This window comes from Rhinichthys klamathensis, unplaced genomic scaffold (assembly GCF_029890125.1).
Source record: "Rhinichthys klamathensis goyatoka isolate OS25496 unplaced genomic scaffold, OSU_Roscu_1.1 h1tg000004l_1, whole genome shotgun sequence".
Classification (NCBI taxonomy): domain Eukaryota; kingdom Metazoa; phylum Chordata; class Actinopteri; order Cypriniformes; family Leuciscidae; genus Rhinichthys; species Rhinichthys klamathensis.
The window spans coordinates 6,583,777-6,601,332 of NW_026606557.1; the positions used below are offsets into that span (position 1 = coordinate 6,583,777).

General features: G+C 39.0%; 2 protein-coding genes across 7 annotated transcripts in view; both read right to left on the minus strand.

Moving 5' to 3' along the window:
* Positions 1 to 7,184, minus strand: part of kank2 (KN motif and ankyrin repeat domains 2) — a 28,204-nt gene extending 21,020 nt beyond the window's left edge. For all 3 annotated transcript variants that reach the window (XM_056252659.1, XM_056252676.1, XM_056252694.1), the window contains exon 1: positions 7,068 to 7,184. The gene's annotated coding sequence lies outside the window, so the exon portion shown is untranslated. The remainder of the gene's footprint in view (positions 1 to 7,067) is intronic.
* A 1,949-nt stretch (positions 7,185 to 9,133) lies between these two features.
* Positions 9,134 to 17,556, minus strand: part of LOC130086540 (dedicator of cytokinesis protein 6-like) — a 57,571-nt gene continuing 49,148 nt past the window's right edge. For all 4 annotated transcript variants that reach the window (XM_056252619.1, XM_056252611.1, XM_056252616.1 and 1 more), the window contains 8 exons: positions 17,512 to 17,526; positions 16,931 to 17,056; positions 15,417 to 15,506; positions 15,040 to 15,276; positions 14,814 to 14,957; positions 14,620 to 14,726; positions 13,717 to 13,890; positions 9,134 to 9,269 (listed from right to left, as the gene is read on the minus strand). In XM_056252619.1, the coding sequence (XP_056108594.1) occupies positions 9,227 to 9,269; positions 13,717 to 13,890; positions 14,620 to 14,726; positions 14,814 to 14,957; positions 15,040 to 15,276; positions 15,417 to 15,506; positions 16,931 to 17,056; positions 17,512 to 17,526 (936 nt within the window). In that variant the 3' untranslated portion in view covers positions 9,134 to 9,226. The remainder of the gene's footprint in view (positions 9,270 to 13,716; positions 13,891 to 14,619; positions 14,727 to 14,813; positions 14,958 to 15,039; positions 15,277 to 15,416; positions 15,507 to 16,930; positions 17,057 to 17,511; positions 17,527 to 17,556) is intronic.

Sequence of the window (17,556 nt, forward strand, 5' to 3'; positions counted from 1 at the left end):
GGGGGAAAGAAACAGAGCTTTATACAGAAGTGACAGCCAAATCACAAAGAGCCATTCATTCAGCCTCAAACTCCACAGCTGGTTCTAATATAGTGCTGGGAGGAGCATGTGGAAAAGAGAGAGATTGCCTTTAAAACACACGTAATGCTTCTCATTTGCCCACTGCGGAGAAAGTCCCATTCTTTCTGGAAAACAAAGAGAGAATCTTACTGTAATCATAAACTGGTTTAGCGTGCGGTTTCTTTTTCTGCATGTTCTCACTACTGGTTTACGAGCAAATATGTCGTGAATTTATGGACATCATTTATTTGTCTTTGTTCCATTATTATTATTGGGGTTTTTTTCAAAACAGTTTTAAAAATTTGATTCAAAATCTAAATCAAATCTGGAAATAAACAAAGTTTATGTAAAGTAATGAAATTTAACCCCTTAACTGTCACCCCACTTTTTGAGCATAGACGTGAAAATGCACTATCCAAATTTAAATGGTTGTAATGCATAAATGCTGTGGAATACAGACATATGGTTGGTCTCTTTTTAACTCTTTAAAGTTAAAAGTTTAGATTATTGTCAAAGCAAAAATCTTATAGTAGTTTAAGTTTACTGTAAACAAACATGCACCAAACATGTACGGTAATGTATTTCTGTAAAAGCAAAGCTGGATTTTCCGTGCTCAAGACACATTTCTCATTATTATCAATGTTGAAATCAGTTGAATTTTTTCAGGACTTTTTGATGAATATAAAGTTCCAAAGAACAGCATTTTTTACAGCATCTTTTGTAACATTATAAATGTCTTTACTCTCACTTTTAATCAATTTAATGCATCCTTGCCGAATATAAGTTTTCGATTTCTTTCATAAAAAAAAAAATTATACTGACCACATCTTTGGAATGGGCAAAAATAAATAAGAACAAATCTAAATAGATTTTTTTACCAGTGGTCTCAGACTGTACTGTACATACAGTAGACCACACTGTATATCATGTACATATATCATGTCACAAAACGTGATTTTTAGTGTACTTTAAATAAAATCGTGGATAGCGATTTATTTTGAATAGGCTAATCATGCACATACAACAATAGCTAGCTTTGTAGTGACGCTCAAAAGATTGACACCTACAAACTACACAATTATGTCTAGGGCCAACAATACAAATGTCCCCTTCCAACCACACATGAAGCCATACAATGTCAAGCACATACTCAACAAAAGTTCACAACCTTTAGATAGATGAGGATGATACTGTGCACTGAACTACTTGAGGGTAGTTATAAGGGTAGCGGTCCATTGAGAACCGTGTACTAACAGCACATGAGTTCAGGTTCGGAAAGAGTTACAGGAAAGGGAGCTGCAGTTCCCCAAAGACCCAGAAACTAGTCGGTCACTTCCTCCCAGCCGAGAAGAAGGGGAGACTTAAAAATTAGGGAGGGAGAGAAAAATAGAAAAGATTACAACAGTAACAGACCACAGAAAATTTAGCAGGAATGAGAGCAGGAAGACACAAAGGGAGTAGGTCCAGTATGGACACCAGGAGAGGCTAAAACAGCAAAGGGTGATATTTAAATGGAAATGTCTGGAGCAAAAATACTTTAGGCAAAGGCAGCTTTGAGACTAAGAAAGCCAGTGTGAGTCATTTAAAATTCCATTGGCTTTACGTTTTTTGCTCTTTGCTGACCATATGCGGCAAAAAAAAAGAAAAAAAAAAGAAGCACAGCAGGACAAAATGAGGCTTAAGGAAAAAACTTAACTAAGTCTGAGATAGGGGGTGAAAAATGCTGCGATCAGAATAGTCTCGAGTCCGTCCCAATCGCGATTGTATTCAGTGCATTCCTCTGACCACTCAAGAAAACATACGAGACATAGAGGGAACTGTGCCGTGTCTTTGAACTAGTCTTTCAACAACTCTCAAGGCCCGTTTACACCGAGAACAAGAACTATAATGATAATTATATTAGCGTCTACATCAAAGGATGATAACGTTATGTTTATTATAAGCTTATACTATGTGTGCTGTAGTTTTGTCTAGAAATATGGCGCAGTAAGACCAGGGTCAGAAATTAACTTTTCCATTAAGAGTCAAAATTTGCCCCCTGATACTGATATCCATATGGGCATATTTTTTTTACACATGTGTATGGGCAATTTTTATTAACGTTAACAGTCTATAGTATTCTGATTGACTTGAAGACCCCCTGTGGTGAAATCAAGCTTTTAATGTTATTTATATGTCTTATGTGGTGTTTTTAGTATGCTTTAAGACAAACCATGTGCAAACAGCATTGCTGATTATTTTCTTCTTAAAACCGCAGTGAACCAAAGACAGTCTCAAAAACGCGGGTGTTTCTGACGTCACAAACTACCTTGTAACCAATCATATGTTGAGAACGTGTGATCGTCAACGAGTGGATCTCTGAGCTGGTGTGAGTGAGTGGAGGCGGGGCTAATTTGCATATTCATAGAACCCCGTATACTAAATGAGGCACGGGTGTAGATTCACATTCGAGCTATTTTAAGGCATGAATGATTTTATCAAGTAAAAAACATTTAAATATGTAATATTGGTGATCAAAGATGAGTTTTAAGGGATACAATTATCGACTAACGGCAGACTTAAAAAATAACAAGAAGAAACCTGATGCAACATGAGCAGATCTAATTGTAATGCCACAATCAACACTTTTCATTCATTTTCACATTAATCGCGACAGTCACAATAGATTTAGTTGAATTGTACAGGGCCAATTTTTGCCCTCTTATCTTGAATTTGCGAGGCATTTTTGTTCATTTTGGTGGCCCCTGTTAATTTCTGAGGCCTTGTAAGACTAAGCTGTTCTGCGAGGAATACTTCTCCATTGGTGGTCCAAAGCTGTTGTTGTGCGAACAGATCCTGTTGATGGAAGAATAACATGCAGAACTCTGAATGACTGCACTCTCGTTTTAAGGACGTTTTCGCTGGGTTAGATGTTATGTAACGGACTTGCTATCCATGTATATATGGGGTGCAGCAATGCTCCAACCAGAACCTTATGAAGAATTATGACCAATGCTGGAAAGCATCCACATGCCCTGCACATACAGGGCTGGTTTTTACATTAGGGAGTGTTGTGGAGAAAACGACGGCATCTACAGAAACACCACGGCCTGAAGCCAAAGCTCAAGGTCCAGGGAGGGGCTTCTCCCCGCTCACGTTACCGCCGGAGCAGGAGCAGAACAAACACACGCCGCAACGCCATTGGTCATTGTGCTGACCTCTGACAGGAAACGGCCTGCGGGGTGGAGCTGGGCAACAGGAATCACCACAGACATCCAAATTTACCTCTCCAAATGAGAATTAACGGCAAATTCCTGCGAGATCCAGGATTACGGGTTATGGAGAAGCAGGGGGAATATAAATGCTTAAAAGAAGAAAGAGACAAACAAAAGAGACACTTTGTAAGTGTATAGTGTCATGCAGAAGCAGTAAGGTCATGAGTATGTTAGGGGTGGCGATTCATCACTGTGGTCGGGACAGCTGTGGTGGGGAGAATTTAGGGGTTAGTCAGACTCTCCTCGCTAATGTAAACAAAGAGTAAGGAAGCAGATTTCACGGGGAACATTCACAGCCTCGGCCATTTCCAGGATCAAGCTCTCTCGTGTGGAAACCAAAACTTTTCCAGAGTGCAGCTGTGGAATACAATCCTGACAGAGCTGAATATAACGTTACTATGAAACGACGAGTGTGCTTTGAAAGTGTCGGAGTTTGCGCAGAACCTTTGCTAAAGAGTTCATTGAGCTTTTCTAGGTTAGACGAGCAGCAGCGCACACCCCAGAACACATGTCCCACACATGCAGCAGACAAACACTGAGACACACCTTCACTCTAGGGACTCAAGTCTGTTCTAAAATTTCCATCCTCCCCTTCAGATTAATGTCTTCTCTGGATGAGAATGCTTCACTTTCTGGTGGGCAAAAGAAATGAGACGCATACATTGCACAAAGGAGCAAGTTGCTTCCAAAATTGCTTGTGCTATCCGCCATATTACATCATGTTCTAAATCGATTATGTCTTAAAGTCGGCATGCAATGGAAGTTGCGATTGTCTTTTCTTCCCTATTGATATGTATGAATCCTTCTTGAACAAGAAAAAAAAATTAGGGCGGGACTTTATTATCAGGGAATCGATTGGATGGTTGTGGTTTGCCATTGCAACGATGTCATGTGAGTGACAGGTTGTCCCGCCCTCGTGCCAGTAAACGTATCATCAGAGAAGAGATGAGCTGCAAGATGGAGGGGAAGTTCTTTTTGAAGATTGCGAGGGCAAATTAATTTAAAGTAATAATGATGTGCACGGAAAAATTATTTATAATAAACACTGCAATATTCCATGAAAATTTTTTTTCTATTTTGATTTCATGGTGCACTTTAAGCTAAATGTAACCAAAACTGGGGCATTTTTTTTTTTAATGGCCATGTATTACTCCATGTATGTAAAGTCACAATGTAACGGAAGTAGTGACAGATCATTTCTTCCGTATTGTGACATTCATCTGAGTGAAATGGATTGTTGAATAAAAAAAAAAATGTAGGGCGGGGACTTTTATCCAGTGGTTGTTGATTGGATGGAGGCAAATCCGATTGTCCGATTTTGAGAAAAGGACAGAGTTTATGAGGACAAAATAATTGGAAAAGTCTGGCATATGTTGGCAGAGAGAGATCTGTCATTTCACTGGAAGGTCGAATAGACCTTTATATATATATATATATATTATATATCAACGTTAGCCTCATAGCATAATTGCCTAATTCATATTTCAATGTCTTTGGAAAACCAGAAAAAACACAAAATGACTTAGGCAATTATGCTATGAGGCTTCCATTCACAAAAAAATATAGTATAGTTTTTCATTTCCTATGCCAACAAGCAGGTTTAATTTAAATAATATTAGTATTATTAGAAATTCTGTGAGCCTTGACACATGGTTTGTGCCGCATCATTCGTTTTGTGGATGTGGATTGTACTGATTTTGGTATTGGTCTGAATGAGATATTTGTGATAAATTGTTTTATTCTAATTTTAGAACAGGGACAAAAGATACAAATTTGCCTATAGGGTTACCTCTAGCTCATTTATGGTTATGTTTCTGTTGATTAATGTGCCTGGCAAATGAAGAAATAAAATAAAAAATAAACATTCAGCAAACAGAATGATGGTGACTGTTTGCATGCTTGATTATTGTTGCCATTGTCTACAATGAATTTAACGTCACATTTAAAGTGACAGACAGATTTACACACCTATCAAGCAGAATAACGCTTGCTGAGGGGAAGTTAAAGTGAACATGACAAGCCATAAAATTGCTGAGGATCATTTTTAGATACAAAAGGCTGTCGCAAAGATCCATGTATAGAAATAATGGAGTTTTGCTTCAAAGCATCGGAAGCATTTCCTAATACCCAAGTAGACATAAATGAGAAGACAATTGCTGCCATATAGTGGCTATAAAATGAATGTGGAGAGCAAAGACGGGTGTCTTGGCAAATCTGAGCACAGTTAGAGACATGGTCGAGTTACTTGGTGGATATTTGTCTGAGATTACTGTAGTCTTTACCTCAGAAAAAAGTATCAATACTGTCAAAGAGAAACCAATGAGATCCCATTTGTGATTTTTCTTTCCTATGGGGAGGCGCGGTGTCCTGGGAGGATGTCATTGTCAACAATTGAGTGACATGCTGAGAAACATCAACAATTAATGGAAATTAAAAGCGCTCGAGACACATTCGCGTAGTCCTGTGGCTTAATTTCATTAGTCTTGCGAACAATATTTAGACGCCCAGCATGTGGTCCACCGTGCAAATGGGGTTTATAACCGCGCATTCCTGCGCGAGGAATTCCACGACTTCACCCCGCGCGTCTCATGAACTCCGGAGACTGCGCACTACGACACGACTACGAGCGCGTGTTATAACCACTTCACAACCTAAACGAGGTGTTAGTTAAACATACGACTGACGAGAAAGAACGAAAGTAACCCCCAAAACAAAAACAAAAAGTCGCGTGGCGTGACTGAAACAATATAGCCAACACTAAAAACCTTCAATGGCAGTTACAAATACGGACTAAAGAAATTAGGCTACTTAGCAAACTATGAAACTACAACTAAAACATTATCTTTCGTGACAATTTCAACTAAAACTTAAGCTGAGTTGAAAAGGTCTCATTCCCTTCTTTTTTTCCACAAGTTCTACATTCCAAGATGGGTTCCACGATCAGTAACATTCTAATTTAAATCAGACTTGTGCAAACATTAAAACACGCGTGTTAAACCAAGCAAATCAAGGCCCATGAATTCAAAGCCAAAGTGATGAACATCTGGAAGTCATGAAAAACTCCAGCAGTCCCACCCTCTCCCCAGAGTCACAGCAGTCACGGGGCTTTTATTTAATGAAGAATTTACCCCAAACCGCCATCATCACTCGTTTCACCATCATCTCCGTCGAGAGTCCATTTAAATGATACGATTATACAAGAGCAATGTTCAGATAAAACACATAAAAGGTGTTTTATGTCCAGTTTTGACTAACAAAAAGAGCGCGCGCCCGCAAACGAACTCTGCTTTTATTAAAAACAAATGCTTTCTTAAACACTTCAATCAGTTTACCATATTCATAATGAATTGAATAATTCTACACGCGTGTACCTGAACTCTAAGGATCACACTATTAAAGGCATTGTGCGCGCTTCCCACGAAAGATGCATGCGGTTTAATTTCCATATGCCTATAATAATGGAAATCAACCAATAAAAACGAGCGTTGCTTTTTTTAAATGAACGCAACATAAATAATTCACATAATAGTAAGGGTAGCCAGTTTTAAATGGTGAATGTGAATCCCCATCATGGTACCGTTACTTTGAAACTCAAAGTAAAATCGAGAAGCACAAAGACTGAAGCATCACAGCCATGAAAGCAAATTGAAAATGGCAATGTAACGTTACCCGTTTACTGTATAATTGCATGTTTTTTTTCTCCTCATAAAAAGCACAATGTTGAGCAGACAGCATGTGTGTATTGTCACCTACCCCCTTCCAGTCCCCTCAGTCGATAAGGCCAGCAGTCTCACTGACAGAGACAAAAACACCGCAGCCAAACCATGGAGCGAACCCCTCCCTCTGCTCTTAAAGAGCCAACGCATGCATACATTATCTTCCTTAAATGTTTGCTCTTTTTATTTTTCACTTCAAAAAACCTCGCAATATTGAGCAAATTGTTTCGGTATACCATTGGAAACAACATGATTGCTCATAATGATTAAATACAATAGACTTCCGGAAACATATTGAAAATCATTCATCACTATTGCATTCATTTTTAAGGCGGTTACACCGAATCGCTGCATTTAAATTTGTAATTAAATAACGCTAGTGATATGCTGGGGCCATGCCGTCATAATGACCTTACGTCATATGTGCAGACCGATATACGGCAATGACGAGCTCATTCATCGTCCGTATGGGCTGTAAAGCCGCATTATTAACAATATTATTAATTTGTTATTAGGTCGCAGATGGACAGGCGCGTTTTTTCTTTGTCTCGTTACATGTCAATGACACGTTGAACATATGGAGGTCGTTTTGAGCAGCAGACAATCAAGCTGTGATGAGATTAAGAGCTGCATGTAAAAAGAAGAGGCTTCGACCCTTCAAGCATCAACAAATATATGAATTAATATTTTAAAATAACATTTAATAATTAAAATATATTTACTGTATAGAGAATATATAGTAAATGATATGATTTATATTTATTTATATATAATACACATTTATTATTTACCTTTAATGTGTGTCTATATCTGTGTTAGTGTGTGTAAAAAAAAAAAAAAAAAAAAAGCTGCTATGAAAAATTAGGAGAAATTTATTTTAATATAAAAAGTAAAATTGGAAAAGAAAAAAAAGACAAGAATACAAATAAATAAAAAAAACATTTTGGTAATTAAAAATACAGTATTTAGACCAGCAGTTTGCACAGTATAGTGTCGAGACAGGCAGTAGAGGTCATACAAACATTAGAATAGTGCAAGACGGGATATTACAGCAGTCCAACTATGGTAGGAAAGTGAAAGTATTGCTAATTCAGGATAATAGCTACATTCAAAAACCATTTCATCTGGTATCATCACAAAATGGTAACATCTAAATAGTTCTCCTTTTTTTTCCAGTTTACATACTTGTGCATAACGTGGATAGTATACATTACATTAATGTGCATTTACAATAACATTAAAACGCCTTCGTGTCTGAAAGGAGGATTCGGTGCAGAAGTGGCAGTCAAAATTCACAGCAGTCAGTGCAGAACGTTAGTGTGCTCTTTTGTTAGTGCGGTGTGGAACTTTTTCCACAGTAAATGACTATATTAATGGCTTATGCTTCCCTCCTCTTCTTGTTACCTAAAGGGACACACTAAATAATGATCAAGGGATCTCCACTATACACCCGACAGTCTTGAAACAAATCCAGCTTTTCTTTGCTCATCAACATCAGTGCTTGAGCCAACAGCAGAATTAGTTATAAAAACAGTTTACGCAAAGGATGTGATAGATTGAACGCGTCTTCTCTGAGTGAGCCGGTCTCTGGCCTCAGCCTGTCAGCCGTTGGTCTTGGAAAAGACATGACATGGAGCTTTCACAAACACTTTAATACACTGAGGGCAAGCAGATAAATCAGACAGCGCTACAAGGTTTTATGTGGCAACACGTACACACAAACACTCACAAATGTCTGGAAGGACTGTGGCTCGTATTGCTGCCCTCTTTCTCACACTCATCCAAGCGCATGAGACGAGAAAGCACAAACAAACAAACAAAAGGAGGAAGTGCAGGGGAGCATCTGAATGCCGTGTGCTGGTTAGAACCTAAAATTACCTCTGCAGTTGAGCAAGAAGCTCATTTTTCTCTACTGATGGCTAGTTTGAGCAGTTATGCTGCTGTGCCCATGAAGATCATAATGACTCTGTTTACAGCAGATAACCTCTCAGAGTAAACAGACGGAAGAGAGAGAGAGAGAGAGAGAGAGAGAGAGAGAGAGAGAGAGAGAGAGAGAGAGAGAGAGAGAGAGAGAGAGAGAGAGAGAGGCTGGCTCAGGAGGGCTTGTGCCTGAGAGAGGAATGTGCAGTGTGTTAAATGATGGAGCGGCAGATCACGTCTGGTTTTACATCCACCCGCGCTCAGCTCCGCCACACCTCAGCACTCCACCCGCCGAAAACTGGACCGGCTGAGAGAATTCCTGTAAAGATGAGCAAGAACAGATCTATGATTTGAACAAATCCCCTCTGGTGACTCATGGTGGTCATGGCTCTGACAGTCAGTGAACATTCACTTCAGGAAAATGTGGTTTGGATGGGGAAAAACAAAAGACTTTAACTTATTATACACATTAATATTCATTTATTGAATGTAGAACTGTATATTAGTATGTTGCCTCAACAAAAGGTGAACAGACACTTAGAATATTAATATATTAAGATATTATTTTCTGTTATTTGAATTTCATTATTGTTAATATTATTATTATTTATGTTCATATTATTAGTCATTATTTTTACTTGATATTTATTCATATTTATTTCTGTAGATGCAACTGTATATAATTTAATTGTCTTAAAAGGTAAACCCACAACTGCTTTCATTTATTTTATTTTCATTTATTACACAATGTTTTACTGTATTATTATTATTATTAACATAATTATATATTTATGATATAGGCATTTAATTTCTCCTAAACATTATTATATTTATTGAATGTAGATGTAACTATTATATTAGTACATTGTCTCAACAAAAGGTTAATAGACACTTTCAAAATTGAATCCATTTTTGGTACACAATATTTTAATTTCTGTTATTTAAAATTGTTATGTTAACACCGTATTATTATTTCCAATTCTCATGGCTGATAGGGGGGGGGGGTCCCCATCATGAACGACGACCCTCCGAAACACTGCTGAGCACTGCTTTCTTGTCATTTCTTAAGCAATAAGAATTTTTTATGGGACCAGATTGCAAGCCCTACGCTCAACCCTCCTTTATCCCGGCTTGGGTCACATAATGAACTAAAGTACTGATGATGATGAGCATTATTATTTCACCATGAAATCAAAACAGACAATTCTTTCTTTTTTTTTTTACAGAATGTTGGAGTGTTTATTAAGTGTATAATTATTATTATTTTTTTATTTTTTCAAATTCATGTACACTCCCCTCCGTCTCGAAACGACGTCAGTTTTCTTCATGACACGTGTCTGGGACTAAATACCCTCCACAACTGACTGCAAACTGCCATCCAGATCTGCCACCATTTAGTAAGCAACGCCCAGCGCACCACGATGCAATCAATTCCCGATGGACAAAATCAAGTCCCGCCATTCCAGAAGCCGTTTCACAAGGATATACGTCACAATAGGGAAGAAATGACTAGTGCAACTTCTGTTTCATGCTGACTTTAATATTATTATTTTTGTTATTTCTTATTTAACTAATTATTTAATATATAATTATATTTAACTACAAACATTAATATGTATGATGCATGTAATAAAATTGTATTAAAGGTGCTATATGTATTTTTTAGCGGCCTCTATCGGTGAAGTTTCAGATTGCAACCAATTTTTACATGAGAGCCAGCACTCATGGTACACGGCCACACTGAGACTCTCAACACACCGGAGAAAGCATCACACAACACGCTGGAAACTCATGTAAACTCCCACTGCAACGTTACAATAATAGGCTACTTTTATCAGCTTGACGTTGAACTAATGCTCTATGCTCGTACCATGATAACGTTACATTGACTGCATTTAGCCGACATGTGGTGTTATCTAGCATAAGGCATTTCACTAACTATTCGTGTATCTTTCTAGCCTGGTTAAAACCAGACCATTCTCAGTTGTAACTGAGTTATGGTCTGGCAAAGCGTCATAGACAAATCATTTCCAGAGGGGCGTCACCAACAGATGTCGCGGATAGACCTAAACCCAATCAGAGCGATGAAGGAGATGACGTATGCAGAGCGGCGGAGAAACATCTCCGAGTGTTGTTCTTTGCTCGGTTTTTAACAAAAAGGAAACGTTCAAATCACTTAAAACAGACGCGATAGCTGATTCGAACGAGTGATGTTCGACGGCGGCATCCATCTTTGTAATGTAGGCTACAAAATCTGCTTCAAAATCCCAGCGCTGTCGTCATCGTGTAAAGCCCGCCCCAACATTTCTGATTGGTGCCTCGATTTCGGCGGATTGGAAATGGGCTTGAATGAGCTCTTTGCCAGACTAACTTTCAGAGCAAATCTAAATTTGCCGGAAGTTGTCTGGGTTTTCCCAGGCTAGTATCTTTCACAATCAGGCAGCAATGTCAACATAGGTGAATGTATAATATGATAACGAAAACGGTTAGTGAACTAGACTGAACAATTTCAGTGTACCGTATTTTCCGCACTATACGGCGCACCGGATTATAAGGCGCACCTTCAATGAATGACCTATTTTAGAACATTTTTCATATATAGGGCGCACCGGATTATAAGGCGCATAAGATACTGCAGTCAAACGTTTGACTGGGTTTGCGTTATGCATCCACTAGATGTGCTAAAGGGTATGTCAACAAAACAGTCAGATAAAGTCAAACTTTATTAAGCGTTCTGACAACTCCGTTCACTCCCATGGTAACGTTGTTCAAACATTAAAGGAAAACTTCGGTCAATTTTAACATTGAGCTCATTTTGTGTAAATTTGGAGTGCTGTCAGTACAGATAACAACGACAAAAACCGGTGTTGCCTACACCGTGTTATCTTCTTTTTAAAATTTGCAACCTGTTGACTTAAACGGGAAAAGTTTTAAACCTGCTTTTAGCCTCTTAACAACCTTAATGTGTCATTACAAGTGCACAGCCATGTGAGTGAACACGGTGAATCTGACTGCAGTAAATGTGAAAGATATGAATAAAAATGATGTTTATTCAGCCAGCTCACATACCCGTATTTTCTTCCTGTTTTCGGTCGAAGTCCACAGTAGGCGATTGTCGAGTGCGCGCGCGATCATTGGTAACTAAGCAACAGTGGAGACTCAGACTGTCAGCCGATGACGGTGCTGTGTGGTGTTCTGAGAATATCAGCTCAAATGGATAGTTCATCCGAATCAGATGTTGAACACACGGAGGAGGTTTGATCGCGCGCGCGCGAACTCAACAATCGCCTACTGTGCACTTCGACCGAAAACAGGAAGTAAATACGGGTATGTGAGCCGGCTGAATAAAGAGATAATTCTTCCTGCCTTCGTGAAAGCTCGGATCACAGTTGAGACTGATATATCAGCCCAGGCATCCACGATCCATTGGCAGATAGTGGCGTAAGTCGCCCGGCGCTGTCTCCCCGTCTTGGTGAACGTGTGTTCACCATCCATATATAAGGCGCACTGTCGTTTTTTGAGAAAATGAAAGGCTTTTAAGTGTGCCTTATAGTGCGGAAAATACGGTAACAGTAAAATCGTAGGAAGTAACATTACTGTACTGAACGTGTCTGGAAATGTGTATTATAAACAATATGATAGTAGTGGGATGAGTGACGTTAGACAGTAGATCTAGTACATAAAATAAAAGTTACATCCTAAAGCACCTACTTTTTGTTATCCTGGAACAGTCTTTTGTATTCATTTCATGTCTCATGTATGTTGTAGTTTACCTTGCTATTTCATTACAGCTTACCATTATTTATTTCAGCATATCTGAAAACTTGTAATTTATCACAATAAAAATAGCGGCGGTCTCTCCATAATTCAAACGCTCTGCCGATGTTGATCCGTGTTTTCGTCCTAAGTCGATCCGATTCACGTTTGGCCTGACGAGCTTCAGCAGATACATTTAGTTTTTTTATATTTATGTGGAGTCTGTGTTGTGCTGGAGGCAGGTCGTTTTTGGGTGTTATCAGACTCTTGTCGTCAGCTGCAGTGCCGTCGCATAGATAGACCGTATATAAAAAGGAGAGAGGCTCGGGAGCACGCATGTACGTCACATCTGATTGATTTTGCAGAAAATCCGACCCGGAGACTTCACATAGAAATAGGAATACTGGCCTTCAAAAGGTAATAGCAAAACCCGACAAGTGGATCATTGTAATGTGTGATTACAACCCCTTCACACACTGGCAATAAAAAAGGATTCATTTTAGAAGAAAAAAGTTACATATAGCACCTTTAACATTTATTTATTGAATACAGTACTTACATGTACTTACAGTGTACTTACCTATAAAGTACTGGCTAATATAAGGTAAGTACATGGGTTAGGGGTAGGTTCAGGGTTAGTACCTAGTTATTACCGAGTAATTATAATTACTATAATAAGTACATAGTAAGTACATGGGTAACAGGACTGTAAAAGGAAGCGTTACCTTCATTTTTATATTACTACACAGTCTGTGAACATGCTGTTTAAGGCCAAGACAGTCTCATAATGCACACTTTTTTTTTTTAGTAATTGGCTGCTATACAACTAGCATGAGTCAGGGTGCACAGATTTTTAATTAGTCTGATGGGTTTAGTTGACAAGTAACCAGGCTGCGAGGACCTGTTCTATTATTGTGCTATCATCAATTTCAGATAAAACCGCAAAACGTAACAAAGTGTACATGCTTAAGGGGCTGGTGTTTGGGTGAGTGAGGAGTGTGTGGCGTTACCTCTGTGTTGGTGTGGTCGGCAGAGGCAGCGGTCTATAGAGTTGAGGAATTTTCCGGTTGATAAGGGGAAACAGAGCTTCTCTCAGTTTAGTGTAGTTCCGCTCCATTTCTCGATGGTATTCCTTCTGATCTGAACCGATCAGAGACTTGTTCTTCCTCAGAGCATCCTCACACCTGAGTCAAGAATACTGCAAGTTAGTAGGTTAAAAAACCAAGCTGTCCATTTTAATGAACTAAAATTTAGAACATTTTATTTTAGTATTCATTTCAAACACTGAATCACTTCGTATAGTATTCGTTTAGATACCATGCTGATATGTGGTAATTGTCAGCTTTATATGGAAATAGACTGTTGTCATGTTTAGGACCATAAACATCCAAACCAAGGCCAAAGCAAATACATTTTTGAGTCACTGCTTTTTTTACTTAATTCAAAAGCAAATTTTCTAAATTCAGATAGATTCAATTGGACTTGTTACACTGAAAAGCGATTCGCTTTAGTATCATCTTCAAACGGTTTTAGACAAATCTCAAAATACTTCTCCTTAATATGCATCTTTAGCAGGAAAAATAAGTTCATAGCATCAAAAATAAGTTAAGTAATACTTGAAGAGACAAAAAAAAAAAAAGGTGAAAAACTGTCACCAGTTGGAAGTAAACTAATTTATTTAATTAAACATTGCACTCTCATTCAAAATACTTTTGCTGGCGAATAATTTAAAACGCTAAAAGTATTTCAATTATGATTTGTTAAAAATCACATATAAAGGTTGATGTGGTTGCATTGACCCTTAATGCTTTGATTAAAAATCCTGCCAAATGAATCACTATCTAAACGTTTACAACTCTGCCAAAAAGTGAGCGTGCTTGTGTGCAGGAAAGTGTGCAGGAAAGTCACTCCACCTTTTAGTGAAGTCTTTGAAGCAGAGGCGCAGTTTATTGTGATGGCGGAAGAGTTTGGGGTCCTCGGGAATTTCAGACAGGAAGACCTGAGCCACCTCCAGCGGACCCTGTGAGACGACATGTACAGGTTCACATCCACAAACAAGCCGACATACTGGACAAACAGAAAACAAAACATTTAATCTAAAGGTTACCTGATTAACAGTGGTGCCAACACTACCCTGAAGCACCATCTGGAGCATCTTTGGGTCTGCAGGGTCCTGATGGGTGGCGAAGGCCAGTTCCTGCGTTTTCTTCTGCATATCCTCAATCGCCACCTCCATCGGCATCAGAATGATCTGTAGCGAGGAGGAAATGTAGTCAGAAAAGCCTGTTTCTTGTAGCAATTTACAAAATCTCCAAAACAGAAGCGTCCCACACCTCCTCTTTGTGGATGACATTGATGCGGGTCTTGATGTAGGGGAAGGCGTGGGAGGTGGTGAGGATGGTCTTGCGTTTGTACTGCTCATGCAGGTCGCCGTGGGCCCGACCGTCCAGCGTGAACGGCGTACAGTACATGAACGTACGCAGGTTATAGTTCTTGTCAAAGTATGTGATGCGCTCCTTCAGCTCGTAAGTGTCAAAGAAAGGCTCCACATATGTGATCTGAAGGTATGCCTGGGTAACATAAACATACACGGCACTCTTCAATATGGAGACCATGTGTTCAAAACTGCAGTTATAGTGGTCAAAAAGACATATATATATACACACACATATATATGGCCTTCAGTCCTGAACTAGCGTTCGTTTCTAACCTTATTGGGGTCCAGTTTGGTCTTGTCAACAGGGCTGGAGTCCTTGATGATCGACACCACGTCATCACCAAATCGTTCAGAGTAAAATTCCTATAAAGGAAATATGCATATTCCTTACAAATAATTGTATTAAAACCATCATTTGAGATGCAAAAAACTAATTGGTGGACCATGGTCCTGATATTGACATGCACATGTAGAGACAGACAGACACACACACACACACAGAGATTGGAGATGGCGTTGAGCACGCACAGAAACATTCAGGAGCATAGAAACGCATCAACGCTGCCCTGTGACTTTTATTAATAAAATAGCTTCGCTAATGAATCACTACATTATATTTGTCAGCAAAGAGGGGGTAACAGCGCTGTTTTTGAAGTAATTAAACTCACAGCTTCAAAGTTAATAGAGAGAGACTCTGAAAAGACCCAGGTAAGCATCTCTCTCGATAATAAATTCAAATAAATGCTATAATTCATTCACTGAAATGAATGTAATCTTACGCACTACTTCATCTCTGTGTCTGATTTTAAGCAGGCAGAATGTTAGACCTAACAAGCAGCAACTGACGAAAATAACCGTCATTTAACACGATCCCTTATTTAAATTACTACTAATATTAATAAATATTAGGGGTGTAACGGTTCACAAAATTCACGGTTCGGTTCGATAGGATACAGTGGTGTCACGGTTCGGTACGTCTTCTATACAGCAAAAAGAAAGAAATGCCAGAGAAATGTCCTATTTATTAAAAGAAAAAATATTTTTAAATAAGTGTGAGTTTTCCTACATCTTGAAACTTTTAGTTTTATAAATGGGGGTAATCTTTGAAGGATGAACAAATAATGTTTTGGTCATCACATTAAAAATAACATTAAAATATGATAATATTTGAGTTTTGAAGTGCTCCCTCATCTTTTGTGTGTGATGTGCTTGAAAGCATTTGACTATTTCTGCCAAACTTCCATGGTTACAAGTTCGTGTTACTACATTAAATCCATGGTGAATGTTGCTGATCTGTGGACTTAAAACGTATAACTAGTTCATTCATGGAACAATGTTTCTCCTGGTTTCCACGTCAGCGCTGTTTGATCCGTTAATAACGGAGACATTTTAATGCTTCTCACTAGATCTCGCAGTGATGTTATTACTTCAGTGGCGAATTCAAATGCTTTGTTTACTGGATCTCTCAGCGCTGTGTAGTAACACTGTCGCTTGATCAAGATCGGCTCGCGCTGCACTGACATTGGTCCAAACTGATAAATGGTCCGCTTTCGTTACGTTTGCCATTTAATGTTGCGCAACGCCGTGGTGTTCGCGCCAGCGCGGATTTTGGTCGGCAGGAAAAATGGTCCAACGAATCGTTCGGTTTGTAATGCGTACCGAACCGAAAGCCTCGTACTGAACGGTTCAAATAATAAAATCAATAGTAAAAAGTAATAGTTAAATATTGGTATTATTATCAACAGAGTAACAACCGCCATTATCATTTCTCTAGACCAGAAACGGACCTCCAGTCTATGTGAGATCTCGGCCAGTTTGGTGATAGAAGGCTCTTTATAGACAAACTCCTGCTCATCCAGATCTCCAAAGCGGCATCCATAGAAGCCCACACGGAAGTAGGTGCCAAACATCCTCTGTGACCTGAACATTGCCGACAGGAACAATAGAGAGACATGTAAAGAGAGACAAGAGCATTGTGTGTCACATAAAAGCCTAAATAACATCTCTTTAGTCTGCTTCATGCCTAAGGACACAACACTGATGGCATGGAGTCTGGATCTGAATGCGTACACATGTGTTCGAGGCACTGACTGCTGCCATTCTTGTGAAATGGCCTTACATAAGTGTGTCAGAGATGGTGAACCTTAGAGTGAGATGGAACGGCTTTGAATTTTATGTCGGGTAACAGAGTTCATGTTCACTCACCAGGAAAACATCCAGACCGCACAGGGGGAGACGGATGGAGAAATAAAAAGAGATAAAGAGCAGAGACAGTTAGTTTCTGTGGAGGAGAGAATTCTTTTCTAACATAAACGGCAACATATGGTACTGATAAATACAGGAGCACAGTGTGATCGAACAGCCTTACCTCCCATCCTGAACTCTGTGTGCGGACACAGCGGGAGACACATCA